The sequence below is a fragment of the Caenorhabditis elegans genome, chromosome III, assembly GCF_000002985.6.
Source record: "Caenorhabditis elegans chromosome III".
NCBI lineage: Eukaryota > Metazoa > Nematoda > Chromadorea > Rhabditida > Rhabditidae > Caenorhabditis > Caenorhabditis elegans.
This window is the reverse complement of record NC_003281.10, coordinates 5,591,832-5,617,751: the sequence shown is the minus strand read 5'-3', so window position 1 is coordinate 5,617,751 and position 25,920 is coordinate 5,591,832. Positions and strand designations below refer to the sequence as shown.

Sequence of the window (25,920 nt, the reverse complement as noted above, 5' to 3'; positions counted from 1 at the left end):
TTTGTAGTTCATAGTTTCTTTTTCGTTTTTTGTAGTTTGTAGTTTTGTGTCGTCTATGCCGTTCAAGTTTAGGTGGTATGAAAATAAACCAAACCAAGAGCTGTTCGGTATGTTTTTTTAAACCAAGATTCAAAAAGAAAATCCAAAATTTTGAGGAAAATGGCGCCCTTTTTTCAAAAAAACTTTGAACTCTAAGAAACAGAACACACCCACAAGACCGTGCAAAATTGTATTTTTTTTTGTACATACTCTAAAACTCTTACTGCACTGCTTCATATTTTTCGCGCAATTTCACGATCAATATACTTGCATTTCAGAAGAAACTAAAATCTAGTTGATAGATCATGCAATGCAAATTTTTCACCTTTCCACAAAAAGTTTAGCTCGAATGCACATTATTCACTGAAACATGAGCTTCTGACTTGAAATGTTTACAATCAAGTTATTTTTGGAGTGTCGAATTCTGGGAGTGAACTGAATGACAGCTGCGATTTCAATCACACGCTCTGACGCTTTTTATTTCGAAAGAAAGAGGGTTCAGGCTTCAAACAGAAAATGAGCAATCTCAAAAATTACGCTTTTCGTGAAATGAACATCTTCCTCGTTTGTCAGCGGACTTCCCACACAGAAACGTAGCACGTAGACTCCATGGACCTGTAAGAAGGTTACAGACCATGCTCTTGAAATAGAGTACATACCATGGAGATACCCAAGTGGATACGGCGGTCACGGTTGATGGCTTGCAAGAGACGCTCGTTGTCAGAGTTGGTGTGCTGGAAATTTCACGTGGGTAGACAAGTCTTTGTGCCTGCCTACTTGCCTGCCTACATACACGTGCCTACTTCATTATTTTGTATTTTGACGCGAACTCGAATGTTTGAGTCTCATTGTACAGTCTCATTTCGATTAATTAGCAATTAAGAATTCAAAGGCTAACGTCCTATTTGGTAGTACGCGTGTAGGTAGGCGCGGTATTTTTTCCAACATAGGCGCTCATAACCTACATTTTTCAAACGGAAGGTAGCCATTCCAAGGTGTGGTGGTGTAAAGAGTTCAAACTTATCACCCTCCACAATGATTTTTGTGAAGAGCAAAGCGAGGGACACGGTCTGAAATTGATAAATTCTATAAAAGAAGGAAACTAGGAAAAAGTCTCCTGAAAATGAATAAATAAATTTATAAAAATTATCTAAATACATCGACAGCCATGCATCCTATCTTAGGCGCCAGTTAACTTTTATCGATGGAGCAACAAACCTTTCTTTGATACTCTCTGATCTTCTCGACGCCCATATTTCTCATCGTGAACCAAACTTTCAGAGATCTAAATCTCCGACCCAATGGCACTTCCAGATGCTAAATCATTTTCCAAATTATTAATAAACTATACACAGTGATACCCGATAATCCATATTTGAGGATTGATACTCGTGTGCCAAGTAGACAGGATCTACGTTGTAATATCTGGATGCATACGTTCCATTTTTAAACCAAAGTGGACAACAATCAAAGTTGATCATTCCCGCCTTGTGGAGATCAGTATTGTAGGAATCCACGTATTTGAGCCCATTCACCAGATACTTGAACTCATCGCAGAAGGCAAAGGCACCTAGAATAAGTGGATAAGTTAGAGATCGAGCTGTGAAAGGCCCACCATGGAGATAGAGACCCTCTTTCTGACAGATTTGACCGATTTTCTCAACATCATCAGCTGCACACGTGGCAGTTGTTCCGACTGTGAGAGCCACCATAAATGGGATGAAGCCACGGGAACGGTCTTGCTGAAAAAATTAGAAATTTCTGTATTGGGATTTAGAAAATAGGTTTTTTTGCGCGCAAATATTGAGAGCGCTGACCAATCAGCGATCAGCAGAGGGCGTTTCTAACGTTGCTTATTGGTCGCTGAGATTTCTACACCCTAGGAGCTTCCACTTACCTCTATAGCGTCGATCAAAATCTTTGAATCCATTTCGTAATTCTCCATATATCCCCTCACACTTCTCAGTTTCCTGAACCTAACTCCAGCCAACATTGCTCCCTTTTCAACGGAAGAGTGTGCCTGGTCAGTGAAGTACATCACAAAGTTCTTGAAAACTCTGGGATCATGATAGTACGGAGTGATGATGTCAGTGGAATCATGGATTGTCCGATTCACGGGAGTCCAGTAGGAGATGCTCCGAAGATGCTCAGAAGTTGAGTTAATAAGCCATTGGAAAGTTGATGGATTCTGTTTGATGAACTCCACCTTTGCAGCTCTTGCAGTCATGATTGCGATGAGCGTTGAATCGGATGCAGAGCTCTGAATAATTCCACAACCATGACCTGGATGGGAATTCTTAAACTCCACGGGAAGACTCGTCAAATCTACGAGCCAATCCAATGTGATCTTCTCAAGCTCAGTGATCGGAGGACACGCGATCCACGTGAATCCAACAGATCCAAGTCCACTACTAATAATGTCGGCCAGAATCGAGTGATAACCAATTCCAGCGGAGAAGTAGGCAAAAAAATGTGGATGGTTCCAGTGGCTGCTTCCGTTGAAGATCACCTTCTCCAGATCGCCAAACACTTTTTCCCAAGATTCCGGCGTGGTTGGAGGATTAGATGGCACCTGGAAATCTTTATTGTGCCGTAGTTCACATCGACAAAAAACTAACCGATTTCTCAATATAACCAGGCTTCACATCCGGAATCGGTTTGCGGGTCCTTATTCCATCCCAGTAGTTTGCCACAATTTCAATCATCTTCTTTCCCTCGACTCGAAGCTTTGCGGAATCCATTGATTACTTTTAATGAGTATGAGAATCAGAAATAAATTATTTTACTTATAAAATCGAATATACTTTTTTTTGAAAGGGTGGTGGAGGGGAGGGGAAGTTCATAAACGTGAATTTAATAATTGTTTTTAAAACATTTAAAATGTAATTATATTTTTTAAAAGTTGTAAATATAGCATGTCCATTCAAATTGCAAGTGGGTCGCAATATCTACATCAGCCTACCCGTAACAATTTAGCAGCCAACGTCTAATGAGTTTCTGGCTAAATTTTTGTGCTATCAATTTATTACTTCAAAGATGGCAAAATAATTTTTTGTGACGCCGTTTTTATTTCTACAAACTAGTTTTAAAATTCAAAAACATTTAAAATTTAGAATAATTTCTCGGCGAGTTCAAAGATGACGTCACGGGCGTAAATAATGTCATCTAGAGTTGTTAGCTGACTGCAAACAACCATTCGAAGGAAATAGGTTCCGTGAACTGTTGATGGAACCAAGTGGATTCTGCGATCATCATTGATTGCGTTACAGAGCTTCTCATTATCCGCGTTGGTGCTCTGAAAATACAAAAAGGTGGCATTGTGGAAAGTCTAGCAAGATGTCGGGTGTTTTTTTTTTGAAAAGCAGCGGACATTTTACTGTTGTTGAGAAAAGTTCCTTACATTTTTCAATCGGAAACATGTGAGTCCCAAATGCTGCGGCACGAAATGCTCAAACTTTCCGTTTTCCAGAATCAACTTGGAGAATTCAGCAGCCAAGAGCTCGGTCTGAAAGTTTAAGGTTACTGTATAGGTTACTACTGAAATGGTACTGTAGAATCACTCTAGTTTACCTACCCGTCTCAGATACTCGCGAATCTTGTCGACGCCCATATTTCTGAGGACAAACCAAATTTTCAGAGATCTGAATCTCCGGCCCAAGGCGACTTGTAAGTGCTGAAATTTCCATTTCGAAGTCTGAAACTTTCTAGAATCAAATTACCCTATAATCTGAGGCAGTTGTTTGATATTCGTGAGCTAGATATACGGCATCTACATTGAAATAACGGGATACATGAGTTCCGTTCTTGAACCACATTGGCGAGCAGTCAAAGTTAACCATTCCAGCTTTATGTAGGTTGAAATTGAATGAATCCACGTGCTCCATACCCCGGATCAAGTACTTGAACTCCTCGCAGAGAGCAAATGTTCCAGCATATGCTGCGTCAACGTGTAGATACAAACCCTCTTCTACACAGACTGGGCCGAGCTCATCGACCTGATCAACTCCACAAGAACATGTGGTTCCGACAGTCGCCAGGAACATGAATGGAATATAACCGCGGGCACGGTCTTCCTGAAATTAATTTGTTTTTATGATTTTGAAGTTTAATTAACTCTACTTTAATAGCGTTCTGAAGTGTCTCCCTGGAAACTCCGTAGTTTCCTAAAAATCCACGTGTCGCCTTGAGTTTCCTCATTCGAACGGCGGAGAGCATTGCTCCTTTTTCAACGGAAGAGTGAGCCTGGTCAGAGCAATACATGACAAATCTCTCAAAAACTGTTGGATCGTGGAAGTACGGTGTTATCATTCCAGATGCTTCGTCGTCCACCTGAACTGTGGTGATGATCGTATTGGCTTTGAAAATTGCAAGGCGTTGGTAACGTTAAGTCTGAAATGGAAACGCGGGGACCGCTAAGAGAGAAGCGGTTTGGTGACGTAATCACTGACCTAGAACACCGTGAACATTAGTGGTGTCGTACGTACTCTTTAAATGTTAGCCCTGTACATTTCTCAACCACAATCACAATACGATCAACTTACAGTCACTGAAGCTCGTGCAACCAACGTCTAAAATATGTGCGAAATTGCCATCTGGCCGAAATAGGCATAATTTTTCTAATCTTGCAGATATCATACTATTGTCAAAATAATTCTCCAGTTGACTTTTGATATCATAAGAACTTAATGGCTCACCTTGTTAACTTTGACTCTATCGAATATGTTTTTGAGTGTCTTGCCAACTCCAGTTTCAGAGACCCATTTCATAAAAGTTGGCTCCGACTTGATTCTCTCAACATGTGTAGCTCTCGCAGCCATAATGGCAATCATTGTACTATCCGATGCGGTACTTTGAATAATTCCACATCCTGGACCATTATGTGAGTTTTTGAAATGTTCTGGTAATCCCATAAGATCAACCACCCAATCCAAAGATGACATTTCTAGTTCTGTCATTGATGGGCACGATTTCCATGTGAATCCGATTCCAGCAATTCCGCCGGATAGGATATCAGCCATGATCGATTGATAGCTGAGAGCTGTTGGAAAGTATGCGAAGAAGTGTGGGTGGTGCCAGTGAGTGGCTCCGTTCACCACCACATTTTCGAGATCGTCAAAGATTTTTGCCCAGTCTTCTGGGGTGGCAGGGGCTTGGGCTGGTACCTGGAAATTTATTTAAAAGGGTTTGCGGCCTAATTGTAATACATTGTCGGCTCGTGGCCTAGTAAACTATCGGCCGCTGATTTAAAGACAAAAAAAACCTTAAAAACGAGTGCAACTTTCATTATGGGCACAAACTCACCAAATCATTAATATATCCTGGTTTAACATCAGGCAGTGGTTTTCTATCACGAATACCATCCCAGTAGTCCGCCACAAAATCCAGCATCTTCTTACCCTCAGTCCGCAATTTTTGGGAGTCCATTATACCGAACTACTACTGAAAGTTCGACAAAAATTGTAAAGCTGGAGCAAAAAGATTTCCCACGATTGACAGAGATCGAAGGAGGTAGGAAAATAAGAGAAATGAGGGGAAAATAAGAAAATAAGAAATATAATTTCGCTATGGGAACCGAGCACATTTCCGATACCTATCCATCTATGCGCGAGGCCTCTTATCCGGAAATGGGCGTCGCAAAGAGAAAAGGACGGGGGAGGAGAATGATGGATTTAGGTGAATGGAAGAATAAGAAAATGATGATGTGATGAAGCTTCTGGAGAAAAAGAATTGGCTGCAGAAATTGTCAAAAGTTCTGAAAACGGAAATATTGGCGAAGGTGCCAAACTTCAGACACTCAAACTCAACATAATATGCAGAATGATAAATAAAACAAAATTCAATCTCCGAGATGACAATGATTTTTTGACCAAAAGTCGTCTATTTCACTCATCCTTATCATCTTATCAATTTGGTCAGTGATGATGAGCGTCGGCAACGGGAGGGTCTAATTATTGATTTTCACACAATTTTCTGTCTGAGAACTATGTCTAAATTCACTTATAATGTCCCAAAATGTCCAAAATGCACGATGAAACACTCCAAAAATTTTAGGTTTTCAGTCAATGTTTTGGTAAATTGTGAAATTTAAGAAAAGTTTTGATTGATTTCGTGAGAATTTTCAAACGATGTCGGATGTTTTCACACCTACGACGTTAAGGAACAAGTATTTGAAATCTACTTTCTATTAGAATATAAAATAAAAATTTTTTTTTAACATATTCCCAATTGACACTACTCAACCTTCAAAGGCGCATGTACACTTTCTAATTGGTCCTTCCACAATCCACGTGTTAGGCTCAAAAAAGCAGGCAGGCTAAAAACTAGCCAACAAATATGAATTGAAATATCTTTTATGGAATAATTTTACCCATGTCTGACACACGAGCCTGCTGCCAATGTACATGCCGCTTTTTTTAGGTAGGCAGGCAGGTACAAAGCTGACACGTAAAGTTGGAAAAACTTCAGTCGAGAGTGCAAATAAATTACTTTGAAAGAAATAAGACAGGAATAATAAATAATTTTTGTCATTGCCTCTCCACCTACTTTTCCATTCATCCCAGTGCAAAGAAGAATACGCTGAAAAAAAAAATTTAATTGAATGCAAACAAACGGATAGAAACTGGTTTGAGAATGAGATGGTTCAGTGGTTTGGAGGAAATACATGAATAATGTGGTGTTGGGGAAGAATATCAATGTGTTACTGGAATTCTGGCAGAAAGCCGGGGATAGGATAGTGATCGAAACGAATCTATGAAGCTGATTAGGTGCCGAAAATTTTCGGAACTGCCGATGACTTCCTAAAGTTGTCGATATTCTCCAAAACGTTTGCGATCGATTAAAACTGGCAAATGCCAATATGCTCCAAAAGTTGCTAAATACATATGTTCAAAAGTTGCCGAATGTTTGCAAAAAAGTCTAAGATGTTGCCATTTCCAAAACAATTTTTCTTCAAAAAGTTGCAGGTGACTTCGAAGTTGGTATTTTAAAAAAAGTTGATCTTCTCCAAAAAGTTATAGCATAATTCAAAAATTATTCGAGTTGCCAAATGTTTCTCAAACCACCCAATTTTTTCAATAGATATCGGAAATGCCAAAAAATTGTCGTTTAATTCCAGATCATGACAATTCACAATTCGGAACTCCAAATATAGCTTTCCAATTGTATTTCGACCATTTGAAACACAAAAACAGCTTGCCCTCTTGGAGCAGAGAGCACACTCTGATAAACACTTATCAATAGTGATAACAAACATTTTTTCTGGTTATAATATGCGTTGGCAATCATTTATTTCACATATTTTATGGTTTTACCATTTTTTCCTTTTCCCTACCAGTTTTTTATTAAACTTGATTTTTTACAATTTCAGTAATGTTTTGGCTCTTCATCGCCGGTGGGGCGATTTATTTGATTTTGCAGTTTATTTTGAAACCAGACCCTGTGAAGTTATTAGGAATTTATGGACAGCCTGGAAAATGGTATGTTTGGGCGTATTTTGCAATCACAAATAATGTGAAAGAGAGAAAAGACATTTCTGATTATTTTGTTAGTTGAATATTTGTTTTCTATACTTGTATATTTCAAGATACGCAATTTAGCTAGTTTAGAAAGTTATTGGCTCAGCTGAGCGTGATGAGTACCTAGATCTCCCAATACTTTTGTTTTATCAAAGTTCTCATGCACATAATTAAATCATGAACTTTCATCGAGACATAGACGTTTTGAAAATTCAGGTATTTCCTGAAGTTCAACCTAATGAGATTCGTTATTGATCGGCGTCAGAAGAAACAAAACTCGAAATCAAAATCTCACAAAGAGGACAATAAAGAAAATTTGATGAATTCTCAGTGGGGTGGTGATGGAGGAGAGAGGGATATTGTGGAAATGGAAAAGAAGCATGATATGAAACAGGTAATCTGAAAAGAAAAAGGCCAAGAAGCATATGGGCTGGCCTAAAACTATCTGGGGTTGTCTAGAAATACTGAAAGCTGCTTGCAAATTTTGAAGATAATTGGGATTTTTCGACGATGGCCTAGAATTAATAAGGGTGCCTAGAAATATCACAGAACATCCTAGAGCTTCCAGGTGGCCCAGAAACCTTTAAAAATTTTAGGACTGGTCCGCCGACGCAGTATTTTTTGATGCTTCGAACCGAGATGGATGGTACATTACACTTGGAACAGCTCAGAGACCTAACAATATTATAAACTTATTCTTTATTCTCAGAATTCCAGAAATTGGAACTTTTGTGAACGAGGAGCTTCATACCGACACAAATGTTAAGGTGAGCCAAGAAAAAGAAATGATGTGATCAGAAACCGTTTTTGTTTTTTCAGAGCATCCAATGTCCGGAAAAAGAATGGAAAACAGAAAGTGGCTTCATCGTTTCTTGCATTGAACCAATGAAAAAGTGGAGAATACAGTTCAATGGAAAATTAGCTTCAGCACCGGGGAAAATCAATTTTATTGTGAGTTTTTTGGAGTTTCCTATGTTTTACAAAGTATTGTCAATTTTCAGAAAAACGGATCCGAGGAGATGAAGGATGGCATAAAGATTTTTGACGCAAATTTCGACCTGACTTGGACGAATTTCGGTTTGTGAATTTAACGGTTCTAGTGAAATTCGTTTCAAAAAGTCAATCTTCATGTTGTCCACGTGGAGAACACGGATAAATATTCTTAAGAGCTGGTTAGCACTTCCTAGGGAATGTAATCTACCGCAGAGCGAACGTTCTGGAAAGGGGGCAAGCAATTTAGGGTTATGTCCTGAAATTCAATGTCAATTGTTTGTGCACACCTCCTACAGAGAAAATATTTTTTCTTCCGCGATAGCCAAAATTCAAAGAATCTTTTCCGCGGGTGAGCTTCGCGGTAAGTGTCCTGCTTTTTTGGTGACTACAAGAAATCTTCGATGGCGCCACCCACGCTTTTGTGAAATCTCAAGCCTCGCCCGCTTATTGGCCTCGCACGTCTTTTTACTTTATTTTCTATTTCCAGGAAATCAATTCGATTTCGACAAGATGTGCTCCCCCACTGCAATTGCTCATTCTTTAGCAATTGAGCCATGGAGCCGTGGACTCTTCGATAAAATGCGAGCATCCCATCAGTCACACTATGAACAATTTGGAACGATTTCTGGAGATTTTCGAATTGGAAATCACACTGCTTCTGGAATTCGAATGACGAGCATGAGAGATCACACGATTGCTGGATACCGCAGATGGTCAGACATTCGAAGGTAAAGTGGAACTTGTTTGCATCGTAGATTGACTAAATTTCCAGATATATCATGATGATTTACCATTTGGAAGATGGTACATGTGTTCATACTTCGGTTATTTCAATGCCAGAAACTGTTTTTAGTCACCTTGAATTTGGATATATTGTTACACCGTGGGTTGATGCATCTACGCTCCAAGAAAACACATAAAATGGCTCAACAGGGCGCATTTGAATTTTTCTGCGAGAGACACCACACATTCACAGCGTTTTGAAACCGTGGAATTCAATTCACGGAATATGTCAAAAAGTGACAATTACTCAGTTTTTCCACTTATAATTTTCGAAGTCACCCCAAAAAATTGTTTTTTTATCACATTTTTTAATACTTTAATTTTGTTTTAACTATTCGTATTAACACATTGTAGGGGTATGCAACATTGCTTTAGATTTTCTCAATAGCTCCTATTTTTCAATATTTTGGCAATTTGCGAAAGCTTACGAAAAATATAAACATTTTTGGAGTGTTTTATTATGATTTTTCGTCGTTTTGGATCATTATAAGTGTCCTTTAAGTCGTTTCGAGACCGAGTACCGTATTCTCGCAAAAGATTCTAGTAATTTCCTTAATGGGCAGAACCTAAATTTTTTTTTTCAGAACTGGTGAGACGAAGCCAGTGGATCGTGTACACTTCTCCCTTCCAAACCACGGAGAGGATCGTCATTTCCCTGATGATTTCCACTACTCGTTCGAAGTTGACGGCAAGATTCATCACGCAGATGTTCATATCAAGGAAGCCGTCTCATTCAAAATGGGATTGGATCAAGCATGTCAGGTCACCGAAGGAATGAGCGAATTCGTTGTCGACGGAAAGCCGGGATGGGGATTCGCGGAAGTCGAGTATCGTATTCAGCCGTATTAAAAAATTATCAAATTCAGATTTTCTACCTTTTCCACTTACTTTATAAAACCGTTTCATATGCTACTAACAAATGTGGGGTCAACGTGCAGAACAGAGCAACAGTAAAATGTACAAAAAATAATAAAACACTGGGAGGGGATAACAAGTTCCGAAGAACTAAAAACATGAGACAACAAAACATTTAGAACGAGAAAACAAAAACAAAAGAACAGAGATTGTAGCAGCTACGTAGCAGAAGTTGAAGCCCTTTTGTCAACCTCATCCAGTAGATAGTTCACCGTTTCTTGGACACTTTTGTCAATTGGAGTCTGTAAAACCAAATATTTCAAGTTTTCAAATTGTTCAGTTCTCTTACCCGAACAATATACTTTGTGCACGATTTGAAGCGAAGATATAGTCCCTTGCGAGGAGACTGCACCTCCAGAGGCTTCTCCTTTCTCGGGCGGCCTCTTTTGCGAACAAGGCTTGCCGTCGTGTCCTTCTTCGGCTGAACTTGCTCTATTTCGGGCTGCTTCTTCTTCATCACCGGAATCACTGCAGTCCTGGGAAGCGAGTAGGGAGTTTTGAGAGTTGGTGGACGAAGAATCCTCGGAGTTGTGATATTTGACCAGCGGAGAACGGTATTCTTGGGTGGTGGTTGATCTTGCAGATTTTGGGAAGACGTGGATGCTGTTGTGAAGTTTGTGAGTGGATGATGTCTTTTCTCATCTTCATCATTCTTCTTTTTCTCCACTGCAGTTTCTACTGGTTGCGTAGTGGGTGGTCTTCCAACCGGTCTTGCTGCTGAGGAAGAAGGACCATCAGAACCTTCCCTATTACGAGCCATCGATGCCTGATTAACTGAGTAGAACTGAGTGAGTACATGTGGAGCTCGCATGGTCTGCCCACAAAACTTCTCGGATCCGAAAGAAGACTTCAGGGAGGTCAGTTCGTTTCTCTGAAAAAAGTTAGATTAAATCTTCTTTGTTCTTTGAAACTTACCGAAACACCAACACGATCAGCACACTTTGGAATGATAGACATATTGGCAATCTCAATACATCTACGAACCGTCGCACTGCAAAATCCGGTCATCTGAGCCGACACCTCGTCCGGTTTCTGCCAAACAGTTCCAGCAGCTCGATCGCCGAGTCGTTTCGCGTATTCTCGATTCCAAATTGCTGTTCTAGCTACCATGACGCGTGTCTGATCGCAAAGATGAGCACGGATGGCAATAACGGTAGAATCGTCGACGAATCGGAAGGAGCTCATATCCACAGGCTTTTGAATTTCGGCGCAACGATAACATCTTCCATTGACTCCTTTGACGAAGGCGGGGGCCTGAATTTTGAAAATTGTTCGTTGTAGGTCTCGCCACAAATAATTTGATTTTGTAAAGTACTAGCCAGTGGCAAAATTTTAGGAAGAACTACGGTCGCACCACGAACAATTATCTCCAATCATCCCGGCGCAAAAATGTAAGCGCCTTTTAGAACTACAGTAACCCTTCTCCTCTTCTTTTCAATGTCGCTGAACTTTCTTATTTTTCGCCAAGATTTTTTTAATTTATTGAGAGAAACTGGAGTTGGGTTACTGTAGTTCTTCAAAAAATTTACCATTTTGTGCAACCATTAGATGAAAATATTTTTTGCTTATGATGAAAACAGGGAATGAAATAATATAATTATTGGATGAAAAACACTAGTAATTGCTGAAAAGTTTTTTTGTTAATGATAATGCAGGAAAATTCGAAATATTGAAGTTCCACTTTAGGGTTTTCCAAAAATATATAATTTACCGCCATATTCGAGTAGAACGTCATAGGAGTTTTATGATTATATGCAGGAATTTGGACACTTTTTGGAGCCACGGTACTGTTTTTGGCTTTTGGACGGAAGTTATTCGCTTGTCTGATCACGGCGTTTTTCGTCATCTCCAGAGCTACTTTTTTACGTTCCATTATCGATTTGGAGAGTGGAAGGATTGGAATTGCGCTCGCCGAAATTTTGGTTCGTAGAAGCTGTGATGGATTGATTTCCTCCAATCTGGAAAATTTGCTTTTTAGCAGGACTTATTAAACAAATTGTCATTATTTTGGAAGTCAAGGTTTTCAAAAACCCGAAATTCAACTTACTCAATTCGTTTTCCGACTCTTTCCGTATGTTCACTTCCAAGCGTTGCGTCTTCCTCGAGAATTTTCCCTTCACTTGGTTCGCTTACAGACTCCCGAGTACTTCCACTTTGTCGCTCGAGAATTGGCGGCGGTGTGACAGCTCGCTGGTACCGAGATCGCAGAAATTCCTCCTCATCAGAATCATAACTGTTTCGGAAGATATCTGAAGAGAAAATGAGCTTTAAAAAATCAAATTTTCATGGAAAATACCTCTTTTGGTTCGATTCGACTCAAATCTGGATATCAGAGATCGCTGTGGTGGAAGATCTGGTGGGCGTGTAGGGTCGGCCATAATTTTAATTCTGAAGACGGGTGATTGTTTTGTTTAATAAAAAACTTTTTAAAAACTAACGCTTCCTCCTCTTCGTCGAATCCAACAACGTCCACATCCTCATCAGAGTCTGTAAGCACTATTGGCTTAGATACAACAGGATTCGGATTTTTTGGAGAATTTTGTGCCTTTTCGAGTGTTACTTGTTGGTTATTAACAACTAACGGGGACTTCGACTTGTCTGTATTCTGAGAACGAATGACGTAGACTTCTGAAAACAATATTTTTATTTAACAGAGGACCATTTGCAAACAAACTTCTTCGTGGCAAATTTGGATCCGTAGCTTTTTTAACTGGCTTTGGTGGAGGTGGGAGACAGGAATCTCCGAATGAAGCCCATCCAATATGAGCTTTAGGTTCATAATTACTAGAAGATGCCGGTGGTGAATCAGTTTCGTCGTCGTCGTCGACTATCAGAAGATCATCGACGCTCAACGTTTTCTGGGATGTGGAAGGTTCATCATCTTTAGCAGTTTGCGGTTTTGGATCAACTTTTGGAAACTTGACCGCTGCTCGTTCTTCTTCATTCATAAAAGCAAATGACATTGGGGATATTGGTGGAAAAGCTGCGGGTGCAGGCTCTGTCGTCATGGAATTGTCTAGATTGGCAACAATGGGTTCAGAAGACATCCTGGAAACAAAAAATATGGAGATAAAATTTTTAAATTTAAATTTAAACTGTTTTTATTTACCAGAAAACTAGAAAATCCCAATGAGAAAGAAGGGAAATTAATAGAAAAATAAAGTTTTAAAAATACCTAAATTTTCTACAGTACCCGAGGTCTCGCGAAGATTTTGGTCCGCAGTACGCAAACACTCTTATGCTTGTTTACCGTAACCACTGAAATATTTTTTCGTTGTTTTTCTTTATTTAAAAAAAGTTATCTATTTTTCGAAATTTATTGAAAATTTCACATTTCAAAACCGTCAATAATTCTTTTAAAATTCATTTTTCGCAATATGGATTTTCTTCAAATGTTAAACCAGAGTTTTCTTGTAATTCCTTGAACAAATCACATTTTTAAATCACATAACCATTTTCGTTTCTGGAAATCTTCACTTTGAAGTTGAATTCTTGTTAGATTATATTTGTTTAACTCTGAAAAATAGTTAAAATGTGTGTTTTTATATGTTTTGTTTCAGATTTCCCCTGCTTTGTTTTCCTTTCCTAGACTAAGTTTTTAAATTTCGATCAATCCTTTTTCTTCATTTTACCCTCTCAAAACCATTTATTTACTCACTTGAGAGACGCAGAGAAACCATCGATGGCCTAGATGTCTCGTCTCGCCTCCTTCTCGGCCACGCGCGCCTATCTATCGATGTTTTTCTGCCTGTTCGCTCCGTTTTCTTTTTCGAATCTTGACCGCTTCGCATGCCTGTTCCGTTGCGGTTTCTGAAGCGTTTCGGTTGCGTCGCGGTTCCCGGCTCCGCCCTACTACCCGTTCGAGTCTCCCACGGTCTGTAGCACGTCTATCACCTATGTGAATGAGTGTGTACGATCATCTTCTTGCCAATCGGGTTATTGGGTTCAATGGATCGTAGATTGATATGAAACTCGAATTCGGGAAGGAATCGCCACGCAACGCAGCTAGAAATGCTTGAGAAACTTGCGAGAATTTGAGAAGAAAATAAATTTCAGAATTATTATTAAAAATTTCCAATGAGCGACCGACGGCGGCACGGAACAGAGGATTATCAAATCGCCGGTCTCAAGCATTCAATGACAAGTAAATCGATATTCATAGATTCAGAATTTCCAATAATTTTTCCAGGTGTCGCCTCAAGCTCCCACGGTGGTGCTGGAGACCTCCAACAACAATTTTCCAGGGAAGATCCACCCGTAAAAACTACGCAATACACACTTGTAAGCTGGAAAACGTTTAAAATTCAAAATTTTCAAATTTTCAGCTTCAACTAATCAATATGGTTCGAGAAAATCCGATTCTCTACGATGAGGAGATGCAAGCCGCCACGCCGGATGCTCAGTTGAAGGTTCAGAAACGAGAAGCATGGGATCGGATACGTGCTGATATAGTTTGGCAGGACATCACTCTTGTTCAGGAAGTCTGGTCGGATCTTCTCGATCAATATGCTAGAAAATCGATTGATATGTCCGATGGACTAATTGAGGCAATGCGATGGACAGATTCATTGATTTTTAAGAAGAAATGTAAGAGTTTCTTGCAAAGAAATACACCAAAATCATTTATATTTTCAGCAGACTCTCGACCTCCTTCACAGCTCACCGCAATGTCCTCCGGACTGGATAAGGATTTCTATAATGACGTTCCGCTGGCAGAAGATGTATTAGAACCCGGACAAAGTCTCGGAAATTCTGAATCCATGAAGTTCGATTATGTGGTTATTCAGCCTCATGTTAGGCCACATCAACAAATTCCCACATCTTCATATTCCCGTCGAAAATCACCACAATCAAGAGAAACAGAGGCAATTGTTCGAACTTATCCATTATCGCCGAAGCGGATAGTGGTAAGTGCAAAAACGATGAAGTAATTACTACTCAGACCCTAATTTTTCCGATTTTTGCTGACTATGAGATAACCGGTCTCGTCACAACAATTTTTGTTAAATACGACAAGATGCGCGCCTTTAAGGAATACTGTAATTCCAAACTTTTGTTGCTACGGAATTTTCATCGATTTTCATAGCTTTTCAACAAAAATTTGAAATTACAGTACTCTTTAAAGACGCACACTTTATTGTATTTAACAAAAATTAGTCATGTCGAGACCTGGTACCGTATGTTTGGCGCAAAAATCGCAAATTTCACGTCTGGGTAATAGCAAAGGCAAGCATTCAAAAACCCCTTACCGGCCTCGCTTGCGGTGATGCACGGGTGGCCTACTGGCTAACACTCTCGTCTGCAAAGCAACAGTCCACAAGTTCGACCCCGCTTCATGGTGCATTACACTTTGTAACTTGCATTGTGTGCGCGACTAATGAAGCAATACCAATATCTGCAGTATCTGCTCATTCGCCGTGTTGTAGTTGATGAGCTCGTAGTCCGATAACAATTTTTTGATTTTTTTTCATTCCAGCAACAGCATCGTATGCCACAGAAGAATAATCCAGACCAACAACATCAAATGAATGAAGTCAAAAAGGAAGTTAATCCGTTTGGACGACAAGGTGTATTGGTGGAGGTGGAACCATCACCCTCCTATGCTCAATCGAATACGAAAATTTACAAAATGGTCTCCGCGCATAGAAGTGCAACGCCGCAACCTGCAGTTACAGTGGCTTCATCTAGAAGATTGGTACATATGGTAGGAAAAAATAATTTATTTAAATAAGAATTAAATTTTCAGCCTCACCGAACAAACTCCCTGGTTTATGATTCGATGCCAGAACTTATAGATTCGTGAGTTTTTTTTTTACTTCTTAAACTTCACTTAATAAAACATTTCAGTTCAAATATGCCATCGGAACCACCAAAAAAGAAAATACACTTGGAAGTGGGTCATCGAAATAGTGAAATGGTCGGTGTATCAACCTCATCAAATGCCCCGTGTCTACCCAAAGAAATTCTAACCGATGGAGTCCCAATTGCCGACGATGAGATTATTTTAGAAGCTGATGGAGAGTGTAAAATAGGTTCTGGAATGCTTCTGGAATCTCAACAATCAAGTTCACAAAATCATGAAATGGATATGCCATCAACTTCAATGGATCATTATCATCATCAAGATATTGGTAATTTTTCGCTGGAAAAATATGAATATTGAATGAATTTTCAGATGATGGGGGTGTTGGAGATGATATTGAGCAGCAAGTGGTGGTTGGAGGACCTTCTGATGAAATGGCGATACAATATGATGAAGATCTCGCATTTCAACAACATATCAATAGTGTCTTGAACAGGTTATCTGATGATGAGGTAATTTTTGGTTTTTAACAAAATTTACGCGGAAGAGTTTTAAAAATTCGATTTTTCATTAATAAATTGGAGTTTTATACAAAAATTCGAATTTGGATATAAAAAATTTTTTATAGGAAGAAATGTCATTTGCTTACAAAATTTAAATTTTGAGAAAAAACATTGAAAATTGTGGACAAAAATCGAATTTCTCAGAAAAAAGTGAAATTTTCCAAAAAGAAAAAAATACAAGCAAACTTGAAATAATCCTGGATTCAAGTCTTGAGTTACACAGGAAAAATTGTTTTAAAAAATGAGCTAAAACAAAAAAAATCAAATTATGTTCAATATTTGTAATAAATCAGCCTAAAAATCATTGAAGTTCCCATTGAAAAATCACCAGGCAAACTTCAACATCAATATTTAACTTTCGAAATATTAAAAAAATCTATTTTCAGAAATCCGTGATGAAATTCAACATGCAAAAAATTATACTCGACGCAAGATTTGGCTTAGGCACAGCCCGAAATATGCTTAAACACGATGAGATGCTGGAGGTAGAGTCACACGTGGAAATTGATCCGAATCACGAAGTTCCTGAAGAGATTTAGACATTAATTTGACGTACAATGCTTCTGTAATATTTAATTTGTTTTTTTCTTTTTTTCTGAAAAAAATCCATCCTTCTCCCGAAATCAATCATATCAGTGAACATAACGTATTCTTTTTTCTCTTTTCTCCTTTTCTCTCAAAAATATTTATTTTATTTTTTTCGAATATTGTCATTTGTCATAATTTTCAGATGAAATCAATAACATTTTTAATTTTAACAGGAATTGAAACCTTTTTAAATATGGATTTGTCGTCCTTGTGAATATTTATTTTCTTCTAATTTGAATTTTTCAGAATTAATATATAGATTTTTTTTGAATCTGCCTCAAAATAATGGCTTTTAAACCTAAAACCCAACAAAAAATCATTTTTAAATTAAAAACGGGCTGGCAGTGAATCTTTTTTCAATAAAAACTAAATTTAACAGAATGAAAGAAACCTAATTATCAGGAAAATTTTGGAATTTATGAGAGCAAGTTTGAAAAAGGATGAAACAAATTTGCCAATAAGTTTTGCATGTTATAAATATTATTAATTTTGCAGTGGGTCAATGCCACAATCGGAGAATTCAAAAGATGCCGAAAAAGAGAAGGTGATGCGTTCACGACGTGGTACTGTCGATACAGAGATCAGCGGAGCACTCACAGTTCTTCAGAGCTCATTGGACGTTGACGATGCTCCGTATCGAGCCCGTCTCTATCAGCTCTTTGGGCACATTGAAAAGGAGTTTGACACATTGTATGCCGAGAATTGTGCTCGTTAGTTTATGATTTGCAGCCAATCAAAACCTCAATATATCAAGTTTCAGTACGTGCTCGAATTGTTCAATTGACACAAACTGAAGGTGAAGCAGCGAATGTTGTGGCGCAGGAGGTTTTTGGAGTTCAAGAATCTGGAAAATCAAGTCGAAAAGCAATTCAAATGGGTCAAAAGTTGCGAACAGCTCTTCGAGGACCTCCAGTATTCCGTGATGGATCAAAATTCCGATTGAGTCGACTTCTAGAAGGACATAAAGATGGTGTATGGCATGTGGCAGCTGATTCGACAAGAAATATTTGTGCAAGTGCGAGTGCAGATCAAACCGCCCGTATCTGGTCATTGGAAAGTGGAGCCTGTCTGGCAACATATACTGGACACACTGGAAGTGTCAATTGTGTGGCAATCTCCAATAATTGTGCTGTGGATAGTACTGAAGGATCCGGACCAGCGTCAGGACTGTTGCTGGCGACAGCGAGTGGTGATGAGTCAACGCATATTTGGAAGGTTCCCAGTAATAATGGTAAATTTTCAAAAAATTCTTAAAAATTGCAAAGTTTAGCGCTGAAAGTCGCCTAAAATCGCTGGTTTGCCAAAAAAGCAGACAGTTTCTAAAAAAAATAAACAAAAAAGTTTTCAATAGTTTGAAGACTATTGAAAACTTTAAAAACGATTTTACAAAAATTATAGTTGCCAGAAGGCGAAATTTTCGGATTAAAAAAACTTGAAACACAGTTTTTTCAATAAGATTTTGAAATTTCACCGAAATTTATTGAAATATTTTTTAAATTCTTGTATTTTTGAAAAAAAAACACCTAGAAAATGGGCGGGACATGGTAAGCCCCGCCCACAAAATGGACTTCTTCGGAATAATAAACTTCCCTATAGCTATAACTATTTTCAGCTCCATCCGATCACAGTTCCGAGGAAGAAGAGGAGCACCACCGAGATCCGAACAACTTGCTCGGCGTCGTCGAACACAATCGCTTCACCTCGTCCAGCGAAAAATCCGACGGTCATCGGATCCGTGTCCCTGTTATGCGGCTTACCGGACATCGAGCTCCTGTTAGCTGTTGTGAATGGCTTGCTGGAGGACAGCAGATGGTCACTGCTTCCTGGGATCGAACGGCAAATGTTTGGGATGTTGAGAAAGGAGAAGTTGTGAATATTTTAAGTGGTAGGGTGTCACAAAACGACTTTAAATTTCAAAAATGAATAATTTGCAGGTCATGAAAGTGAGCTTAATCACTGTAGCACTCACTCCAATCAAAAGCTCGTGCTCACCTCATCCAAAGACTCCACCTTCCGCCTCTGGGATTTCCGAGAAGCCATACAGTCGGTCGCAGTGTTCCAGGGACACCAGGATTCAGTGACTTCGGTCAGCTTTAACACGGACTATCGAATCGTGTCGTCCAGTGACGATGCTACTGTAAAAATCTGGGATCTTCGAAACATGCGAACCCCGCTGGCCACGATTCGGCTCTCATCACCGGCGAATCGTGTGGCGATCAGCAAGTCACATCCGGTCATCGCCATCCCAATGGATAATCGTCACGTCAGGATCTATGATCTCAATGGAAATCGCCTGCCACGTATGCCGAACCGCCGATGTCACGAACGAATGGTGACGTGCTGTGCATGGCTCGACGAGCATCCTGCCAACAATCTGCTCACCGCTGGTTTCGATAGAATGGTCGCTGCGTGGAAAGTCAATACAACAACTTCATAATATTTAAACTTTTTCTATTTGTTGCCAGAAAAGCTTTGTGACATTTTAGCCATGAGACATTCCAGTTTATTTTTCACATGTAAGTAAGTAAGTAATTTTTAAAAATGATAGCGTGCAAATAAATACATTCAGCTAATAAATTTGGCAAGCCGTTCGGCCAAACCCTGCTAGTAAAAGAATGATACAAGAATAGTACAAGAATGCAATGGAAAAAAATCACCGTGAAACGTAGAAAATTGGAAAATTTAAAAAAAAGGAAATAAACTTATTGCTTCAAATTCATCATTTTCGGATTCAAACGATCCGATGGTGTTCCATAATCGCTTTCGCCTTCGATTCCGCCAAGGTCCCCGGTTTGAAGCTGCCCGAACTCAAATGATCCACTACTCATCGCGGCAAGCTTCTTCTCCACTTCATTGATCATTGCATCATACTCTGCAGCGGTCTTTTTGGGTGGTACAGATGAGGATTCTGGCTTTGGAAGACGAGCGATTGCTTCAGAAGCGAGAAGTTCAGCGGAGGCTGATGGTGGTGCTTCTTTACCATTTTGAATGCCACTGAGGAAGTCCGCACCGAATGGATCTAGAAAATATTACTTTTTTGAAAAGATCTTTTTATTGTTGAAAACTCACTATACTCAGCTGCAGTGCTCTTTTTTTCTCCAGCTCTGGGATCAAACGAATCATCGAAAATATTACTAGGAGCTTTTTTTGCCGGCTCAGCTGACCCCAACTCCAATCCATCCAACAATCCCGCCGTGGAGTTTTTCGGTGAAACAACGGGGTTTCTGCGTGGAGCAACTGGTGGCGGAGGAGCCAGTGCAGGAGGTCTCGGTGGAGGAATTGATGGAGCTGGTCCAGATGGTGATGTGGATGCCGGGCTCACGGATGGTGATGCTCCATTTGATGATGTAGAAATCTGAGGGAGAGTTGGAGCCATTTCAGTTGGTGGAAGATCGTTGGCACGTGGCATGGAATATATTGAGGATGGAGGAATGTTTGGTGGAGGTCCTTGAGGCATCGGAGAAAGTGGAAGTGCTGGAGGACCTAATCCTGGATAGATTGGGGGACCCTGAAAATGTTATATATTAATAATTTGTTTTGTAATTTTAAAAAACTACCGTGTTCTCATAATCAGCTTTACTATTAGCCCGTAGAGCTTCTGCTAATCGCTCAATGAGCACTTGATTCTCGGTTTCAAGCTCCACAATCTTTTTCTTCAAAATGTATATTTGCTTCTGATTCTCCAAAGACGTTCGATTTTTATCAAGGAATCTCTTGTAGGCGAGATCAAAAGCCTCTCCGATAGTTAGAGTGATATCTTCAGCTAGCTTTTCTGATGTGAACGCGTAACAAGACGGCTTCCCACTAGCACCCTCGGCGCGAGCAATAAATGAGAACATTCGCTTGTCCTGAAATTTCGTTGTTGGGGTTTTTTCCGAAATTGTATGATCGAAAGTGTCAATCAAAGTTATTTTACTGTAGGAAAATCGAAAAATTAATGTTTATTTCTCAAAGTATTTCGAGTATTTTAAATTAATTTTTCTAGCTTCAACTCAAAATCTCTTACATCTTTATCATCAGCACAAAACGATATTCTTCCCAATGGAAAAGTGTACATTGGCGCTTTTGTCTTAATATCCGCAATGATCACATTGTCGATCGAGATGCGAATTTCCACTTTTTGCAGTTTCGCCGTCTCCCGCGTTTGTTCAGATCGTTTCAGATCGCGTTGAAATCGAATCGCGTGGATCGCTTCTCTTGCCACGTCACTTCCATTTGCTTTTGGAGTTTCGACGCATCCAAGGAACCGTGCAACATATTCCACATGGCCATTGATAAGATAATCTGAAAATTAAAGAAAAGAATAATTGTCGAATGAAGATTTTTTAATGTTCAAGATAATTCGAAAAATTATTTTTTGGAAAAGCAAAGACATTTATTTTTAAACAAAAATTTTATGAAATTTTACAAATTTCTAAAGCGACTTTACAAAAAGTTACAAAAAAGGCGTTAAAATTTGTTTTGGGAATTCGTAAAAAAATGTTTATAAAAATTTCATCAGGAATTTTTTTTTGAAAAATGTGTTGTATTACGGCATATTTTTAATAAACAACATATTTTCAATAAAAAGATGAAACAAATTGTTCAAACAATTTTTTTCAATTTTTTCAAAGTAAAAATTTAAAAAACCTGGCGGATGAATCCACGTTCTTCCGGTCCCACCACGATATTTTACTTGTGGTGCACTCGTCGACGGGCTTGAAGATCCTTCTCCATTAATATTATTTCCACCGACAATTCCGGAGACCGATCGTTTGAAGGTCTTGTAAATGTCTTTTGCCATCTGATATAGAAAAAGTTTAGAACATTTTTCGTTTAAAAAAATGGTTCAAAAAGTCTCAAGATTTCGGCGAAGAAATGGGGAGGAAAAGAGCAGAAAAGCAAACTGTGTAAACATAAAGAAAAGAAGAAGAATTGATAAAACGATGAGTCAGCAATGGAAATGATCATGAATTGGAGGAGAAATAGACGGATAAATTGTCGGAAACCGGATGATTCAATGAGTCAGTTGGAAGAGGGATCGGATAGATGTATTAAAGAGAGTCCATTATTAGAATAAACAATTTATAAAGGAAAAGGTTCTTTTGGTGGGTCCGAATGTAAATAGACTTTGAGTAAGTATAAACTTAGAAGTGGTACATAGGAGAGACGCAGATATGTCATCTTGTTGGGGTGAAAATTTTGAGAAATTCTGAAAGAATGTACTTGGAAAAAGAATTGAAATATAGTCACATGATATTTTATTAATTCATCGCAAGAGAAGAGAAAGAAATGAAACTTGTGATCGTCAAAGTGAAAATTGAAAAAAAACAAATTGAAATGTTTTTTGGACTAGAAAAAATTCAATCACGGGCTTTCACATAATATCCAGACAATTTTTGGACCAATAATTCGATAAATGTTCTCGACACGACAAATTTGTGCTAAATACGAGAAGGTGTGCTCCTTTAAAGAGTACTGTAGTTTCAAACTTTTGTTGTTCCGGAATTTTCATTTAATTTTAATGGTTTTTCGGGAAGTTTTTTTTTTAATTTAAATTTAAGTTGATCAATCAGGAAGTATGTTTTCATCGAAAAATCGTGAAAAACTGACAGCAACAAAAGTTGAAAAAACAAAGGTGAAACTACAGTACTTTTTAAAGGCGCACACTCGTGAACCAATAACACGACCATGTGTCGATTTACGCAGCTCGTGTACTTCTCGAGGAGAAGTGGGAATTCAGTATTCTACAATTTTACTGTTTCCTGTTAAAATTCTAGACTTTGGATCATTTTCGCTGATTTTTATTGAAATAAAGAATTACTAATTACTACTTGAAATGACAGTTAGTTTTTTTTTCAAGATTCGAAAACTTTCAGGTAAGAAATTAGCTGTAAAATGGAACGATGCTATTATTATTTAACGCCAGTCACCTATATACAGAAAGTTTCGCGTAAAGTGGGGTTCAGTAAGCGGATAGCCTCGGGTGAGGCTGACAATAAGTGTGCGAACGTGGTCAAGGCCAGTCAACCGGTGGACAAGAGATGCAATGGATCGGTCGGAGACGCAGATATCTTTCCGTCCAATTGGGAGTGGTCTTGTTGTGTTTTTTTTTTTGCATCGGGGGAAAATTGAGGGCGCTGATTTGATGGGCAGACAATCTCATCAGGAAATCATTCAGATATTATAATTCTGCAGAAAATAATCGAGCAGATATACATTTTCTGGCACAATTCGTCAATTCATTCATTTTACTCCGAACCGTACAAACAAATAACGCTACTCTAAATTAAAATTAATTTTTGGAAAAAGAAAATAAATGAACAGCAAAAAGTTTTCTAAAAAAGTGTATCTGACAACAGATAGAGAGAGAGAGAGACGGTGAACGAACAGCGAAAAGTACATAGGGAATCCGAGATGAGGAAGACGTCATCGTTCACTGCTTACATTCTCCACCACGACATACCAGCGCGAGTAAGGGCGTAGTTGGGGAAGGCTTCTGTGCGACCTAGAAAAGAGAAATTGTTTGCAATTCTCATAATGTAAAAACAACAGCAAGTGGAAAACTACTCACCAACTCCGACAGCAGCAAGATCACGATCGTACACATGTCTTGAAATAGCCTCGCGGACAGCTCCAGCGTCAACCTTTTGAATTTGAGCTTCAAGTTCTGACAACTGTCTGAGATTTCCGGTGTAAAGAAGCTGAAAATAATGAAATAACTATCCATAGCATTTTCTGCAGAGTAACAAACCTCCTTAGCGTTAAATCCAGCCTTTTGTGTGTTGGTCTCGAGGTTCTGGTACAAGTTGGTTCTGAATTGGTTCTTGGCCATGGCGACTTCTTCTTCTGTGGCAGCAGAGGCCAAATGCTTCCATTCGTGAGCAACAGACTTCATGATTCCGCTGGTGTCGTTCAAGTCGTGAGCATCAGCAACAAAGTAGATTCCGAACAATCCAGTGTCTCTGAAAAAAAGAAAATAAAAATTTAAATAAGCTTGCAAAAAAAGATACTTACTTGTAGTTGATGTTGAAATGCTGGAGGTTATGGACTCCGTGGTCGTGTCCGATTTTTTGGACAAGTCTGGAAGCAGCTGTTCTGGATGTAGCGTGGGTCACATCCCATTGGCCTAAAACTCATCAAAATTACGGTTTGAATTGAAAAATTCACACAAAAGCCAACTTACCAATGAATTGATTGGCAATTTGAAGAGCGAGAGCATCTTTGTGGGCATATCCAACACCCTAAAAATGAAGTAAAATGAAAGACTGAACACACATTTATTATTTGTACCTCAACAGCGAAAGCAGCATACATGTGTGGGACATTATCGTTGCGGTATCTGTATTCAGATCCGGTGAATCGTGTTCCATCGACCTGTGGAACCTTTCGTGGGTATTCGTTGCTCAAGTCTCCGAAATATTTATCGGCGAGGCTTGAAACATTGGAAACTCCTCCTCCGACAGCGGACAGAACCATGCGCACTGGTCTGTAATGATCCTCTTGCCACTCCTTCAATTGTTGAGCAGAGATATTCTGAAAAAATAATCAACTTTATGTAAACCCAAATAAATACTTACTGGAATGCTCTCACTGGTTCCGAGAACGCTGAGAGCGAGTGGGGTGCCTTGGAATCCGGCAGCGTGGAGCATATCGAAGAGGACAAGCTGATGATAGTCATCGGAAGCTTCGAGCTCTTTGAGAAGATTAACTCTTTCGGTATCGATGGTTGAGGCCTCAAGCTTGCTGTTGCGGAGAACATCGGCGAGGATATCGACAACTGAAAATTTTGGAAAATTAACACAATTTTATAAGTTACAAATATTTACCTTTCTCAACATCTTGAGCTCCAGCTTGGACAAAAACTGCGGTTTGGTCACGCTCAGTGAACGAGTTGAGTTTTGCTCCGATAGCATTAAGCTCGGATTCGAGAGCAGCAGATGCTCTCTTTCCAGTTCCCTTGTGGATCAATCGCTCGAGGAAATGTGCGACACCGTTGTTCTTCTCGTTCTCAAAACGAGATCCGGTCTCGATCCAGACTCCCACCTACAATTTAAAACAAAAGAAATTTTAGAAAACTAGTGGGCAAAATTACGGTAGCGGTGGCGGATCCATTATCTTCGGTGACAACACGGAAGCCATTCTTCAAGGTGGTAACTTCAGCTTGTGGAGCGCTGGCAAGCACGTCCTTCACGGAGACAGCTGATGAAGCATTGCGAACCTGAAAATTAATTAATTTAATTAGATTTTCTACATTATCATCGTTGTTACGTTCTCCATGCGACCTGTGGGCATACAACTTTCAATTTTATTTTCAATTAAGAGTTTTTATTTCTCTTTTAGCAATCTCACAAGAAAATTACCTGGCTATTGAGAGCCGGACGCAAAGCAGAGCTGACGGCGAGTCTGAGAGCCATTCTCTCAAGTTTTCCCCTGTTCTCTGAAAATAAAAATATATAAATAGGATATTAATCGATAGATAAAAATTCAGAGAACATTATTTTAAATTGAAAAACTTGAAAAAATATATCTGAAACTCGAAAAGAAGCTGAAAACAACTAAAACCATCAAGCCGCCCAGCAGTGCAGAGACGCAGACAGCGGAATCGCTTCGAGACCCACCGAAAGTTTAAAGGCGCACCCGTAAATCGCTCCATACTTATTCCGAATATATTCTGCGAAATTCTGTCTTTTGTTCCCAATATCTCTATATTTGCTGATTTTCTCCTTTTTCAACTAGTTTT

General features: G+C 39.1%; 8 protein-coding genes and 5 non-coding genes across 19 annotated transcripts; 6 read left to right on the top strand and 7 right to left on the bottom strand.

Annotated features, from left to right (window-relative positions):
* Positions 1-490: 490 nt before the first annotated feature.
* basl-1 (Aromatic-L-amino-acid decarboxylase) lies at positions 491-2,804 on the bottom strand. Its single transcript, NM_065809.5, has 8 exons — positions 2,658-2,804; positions 1,937-2,611; positions 1,655-1,781; positions 1,401-1,609; positions 1,258-1,356; positions 1,005-1,109; positions 699-773; positions 491-654 (listed from the first exon to the last, which is right to left on the bottom strand). The coding sequence occupies exons 1-8, from the start codon at positions 2,778-2,780 to the stop codon at positions 538-540; spliced, it is 1,530 nt and encodes a 509-aa protein (NP_498210.1). The 5' UTR covers positions 2,781-2,804; the 3' UTR covers positions 491-537.
* Positions 2,805-3,090: 286 nt separating this feature from the next.
* On the bottom strand, positions 3,091-5,478 carry bas-1 (Aromatic-L-amino-acid decarboxylase). Of its 2 annotated transcripts, NM_001025980.7 has the most exons (8): positions 5,341-5,478; positions 4,734-5,201; positions 4,581-4,607; positions 4,159-4,368; positions 3,759-4,112; positions 3,614-3,712; positions 3,440-3,544; positions 3,091-3,334 (listed from the first exon to the last, which is right to left on the bottom strand). In NM_001025980.7, the coding sequence occupies exons 1-8, from the start codon at positions 5,461-5,463 to the stop codon at positions 3,149-3,151; spliced, it is 1,572 nt and encodes a 523-aa protein (NP_001021151.1). In that variant the 5' UTR covers positions 5,464-5,478; the 3' UTR covers positions 3,091-3,148. The 2 variants fall into 2 exon arrangements, with proteins under 2 accessions (NP_001021151.1, NP_001021150.1); NM_001025979.6 differs by lacking the exon at positions 4,581-4,607 and having other exon boundaries at positions 3,092-3,334.
* Positions 5,479-7,405: 1,927 nt separating this feature from the next.
* Positions 7,406-10,243, top strand: C05D2.8 (DUF7064 domain-containing protein). Its single transcript, NM_065807.8, has 8 exons — positions 7,406-7,514; positions 7,770-7,947; positions 8,150-8,320; positions 8,373-8,504; positions 8,555-8,630; positions 9,034-9,274; positions 9,319-9,429; positions 9,914-10,243. The coding sequence occupies exons 1-8, from the start codon at positions 7,408-7,410 to the stop codon at positions 10,176-10,178; spliced, it is 1,281 nt and encodes a 426-aa protein (NP_498208.2). The 5' UTR covers positions 7,406-7,407; the 3' UTR covers positions 10,179-10,243.
* Positions 10,196-13,292, bottom strand: xnd-1 (X chromosome NonDisjunction factor). The gene is made up of 8 exons (NM_065806.9): positions 12,919-13,292; positions 12,683-12,872; positions 12,541-12,632; positions 12,292-12,493; positions 11,956-12,202; positions 11,160-11,498; positions 10,534-11,115; positions 10,196-10,486 (listed from the first exon to the last, which is right to left on the bottom strand). The coding sequence occupies exons 1-8, from the start codon at positions 13,289-13,291 to the stop codon at positions 10,403-10,405; spliced, it is 2,109 nt and encodes a 702-aa protein (NP_498207.1). The 5' UTR covers position 13,292; the 3' UTR covers positions 10,196-10,402.
* A 703-nt stretch (positions 13,293-13,995) lies between these two features.
* C05D2.14 lies at positions 13,996-14,156 on the bottom strand. Its single transcript, NR_052321.1, has one exon. It is a non-coding gene; the product is annotated as an Unclassified non-coding RNA C05D2.14 (non-coding RNA).
* Positions 14,157-14,262: 106 nt separating this feature from the next.
* madf-11 (MADF domain-containing protein) lies at positions 14,263-17,371 on the top strand. 2 transcript variants are annotated; one of them, NM_001038259.4, is made up of 9 exons: positions 14,263-14,388; positions 14,434-14,525; positions 14,570-14,831; positions 14,883-15,151; positions 15,721-15,948; positions 15,991-16,043; positions 16,092-16,375; positions 16,420-16,559; positions 16,997-17,371. In NM_001038259.4, exons 1-9 carry the CDS (start codon positions 14,322-14,324, stop codon positions 17,147-17,149), a joined length of 1,548 nt encoding a protein of 515 aa, NP_001033348.1. In that variant the 5' UTR covers positions 14,263-14,321; the 3' UTR covers positions 17,150-17,371. The 2 variants fall into 2 exon arrangements, with proteins under 2 accessions (NP_001033348.1, NP_001033347.1); NM_001038258.5 differs by having other exon boundaries at positions 14,301-14,388; positions 14,880-15,151; positions 16,997-17,365.
* On the bottom strand, positions 15,278-15,418 carry C05D2.16. Its single transcript, NR_052320.1, has one exon. It is a non-coding gene; the product is annotated as an Unclassified non-coding RNA C05D2.16 (non-coding RNA).
* On the top strand, positions 15,408-15,553 carry C05D2.17. The gene has a single exon (NR_052319.1). It is a non-coding gene; the product is annotated as an Unclassified non-coding RNA C05D2.17 (non-coding RNA).
* On the top strand, positions 15,573-15,698 carry C05D2.15. Its single transcript, NR_160845.1, has one exon. It is a non-coding gene; the product is annotated as a small nucleolar RNA C05D2.15 (small nucleolar RNA).
* Positions 17,372-17,693: 322 nt separating the features above from the next.
* On the top strand, positions 17,694-19,805 carry wdr-37 (WD repeat-containing protein 37). Of its 2 annotated transcripts, none has more exons than NM_001392101.2 (4): positions 17,694-17,908; positions 17,959-18,429; positions 18,811-19,083; positions 19,133-19,805. In NM_001392101.2, exons 1-4 carry the CDS (start codon positions 17,701-17,703, stop codon positions 19,633-19,635), a joined length of 1,455 nt encoding a protein of 484 aa, NP_001379621.1. In that variant the 5' UTR covers positions 17,694-17,700; the 3' UTR covers positions 19,636-19,805. The 2 variants fall into 2 exon arrangements, with proteins under 2 accessions (NP_001379621.1, NP_498204.1); NM_065803.5 differs by having other exon boundaries at positions 17,953-18,429; positions 19,133-19,773.
* On the bottom strand, positions 19,681-21,981 carry ced-6 (Cell death protein 6; the record flags this gene model as incomplete). Its single annotated transcript, NM_065802.11, has 5 exons — positions 19,681-20,217; positions 20,268-20,706; positions 20,756-21,046; positions 21,205-21,482; positions 21,828-21,981. The coding sequence occupies 5 exons, from the start codon at positions 21,979-21,981 to the stop codon at positions 19,901-19,903; spliced, it is 1,479 nt and encodes a 492-aa protein (NP_498203.2). The 3' UTR covers positions 19,681-19,900.
* Positions 21,982-23,110: 1,129 nt separating this feature from the next.
* F56D2.9 lies at positions 23,111-23,257 on the top strand. The gene has a single exon (NR_052317.1). It is a non-coding gene; the product is annotated as an Unclassified non-coding RNA F56D2.9 (non-coding RNA).
* A 93-nt stretch (positions 23,258-23,350) lies between these two features.
* On the bottom strand, positions 23,351-25,617 carry ucr-1 (the record flags this gene model as incomplete). Of its 4 annotated transcripts, none has more annotated exons than NM_065801.8 (10): positions 23,351-23,685; positions 23,752-23,881; positions 23,932-24,142; positions 24,195-24,306; positions 24,364-24,421; positions 24,471-24,713; positions 24,758-24,957; positions 25,007-25,223; positions 25,273-25,398; positions 25,541-25,617. In NM_065801.8, the coding sequence occupies 10 exons, from the start codon at positions 25,592-25,594 to the stop codon at positions 23,621-23,623; spliced, it is 1,416 nt and encodes a 471-aa protein (NP_498202.1). The 4 variants fall into 4 exon arrangements, with proteins under 4 accessions (NP_498202.1, NP_001343795.1, NP_001368667.1 ...); NM_001356762.4 differs by having other exon boundaries at positions 23,427-23,685; positions 24,195-24,312; positions 25,541-25,594; NM_001379716.1 differs by lacking the exons at positions 25,007-25,223; positions 25,273-25,398; positions 25,541-25,617 and having other exon boundaries at positions 23,621-23,685; positions 24,195-24,312; positions 24,758-24,829.
* Between the last annotated feature and the right edge of the window lie 303 nt (positions 25,618-25,920).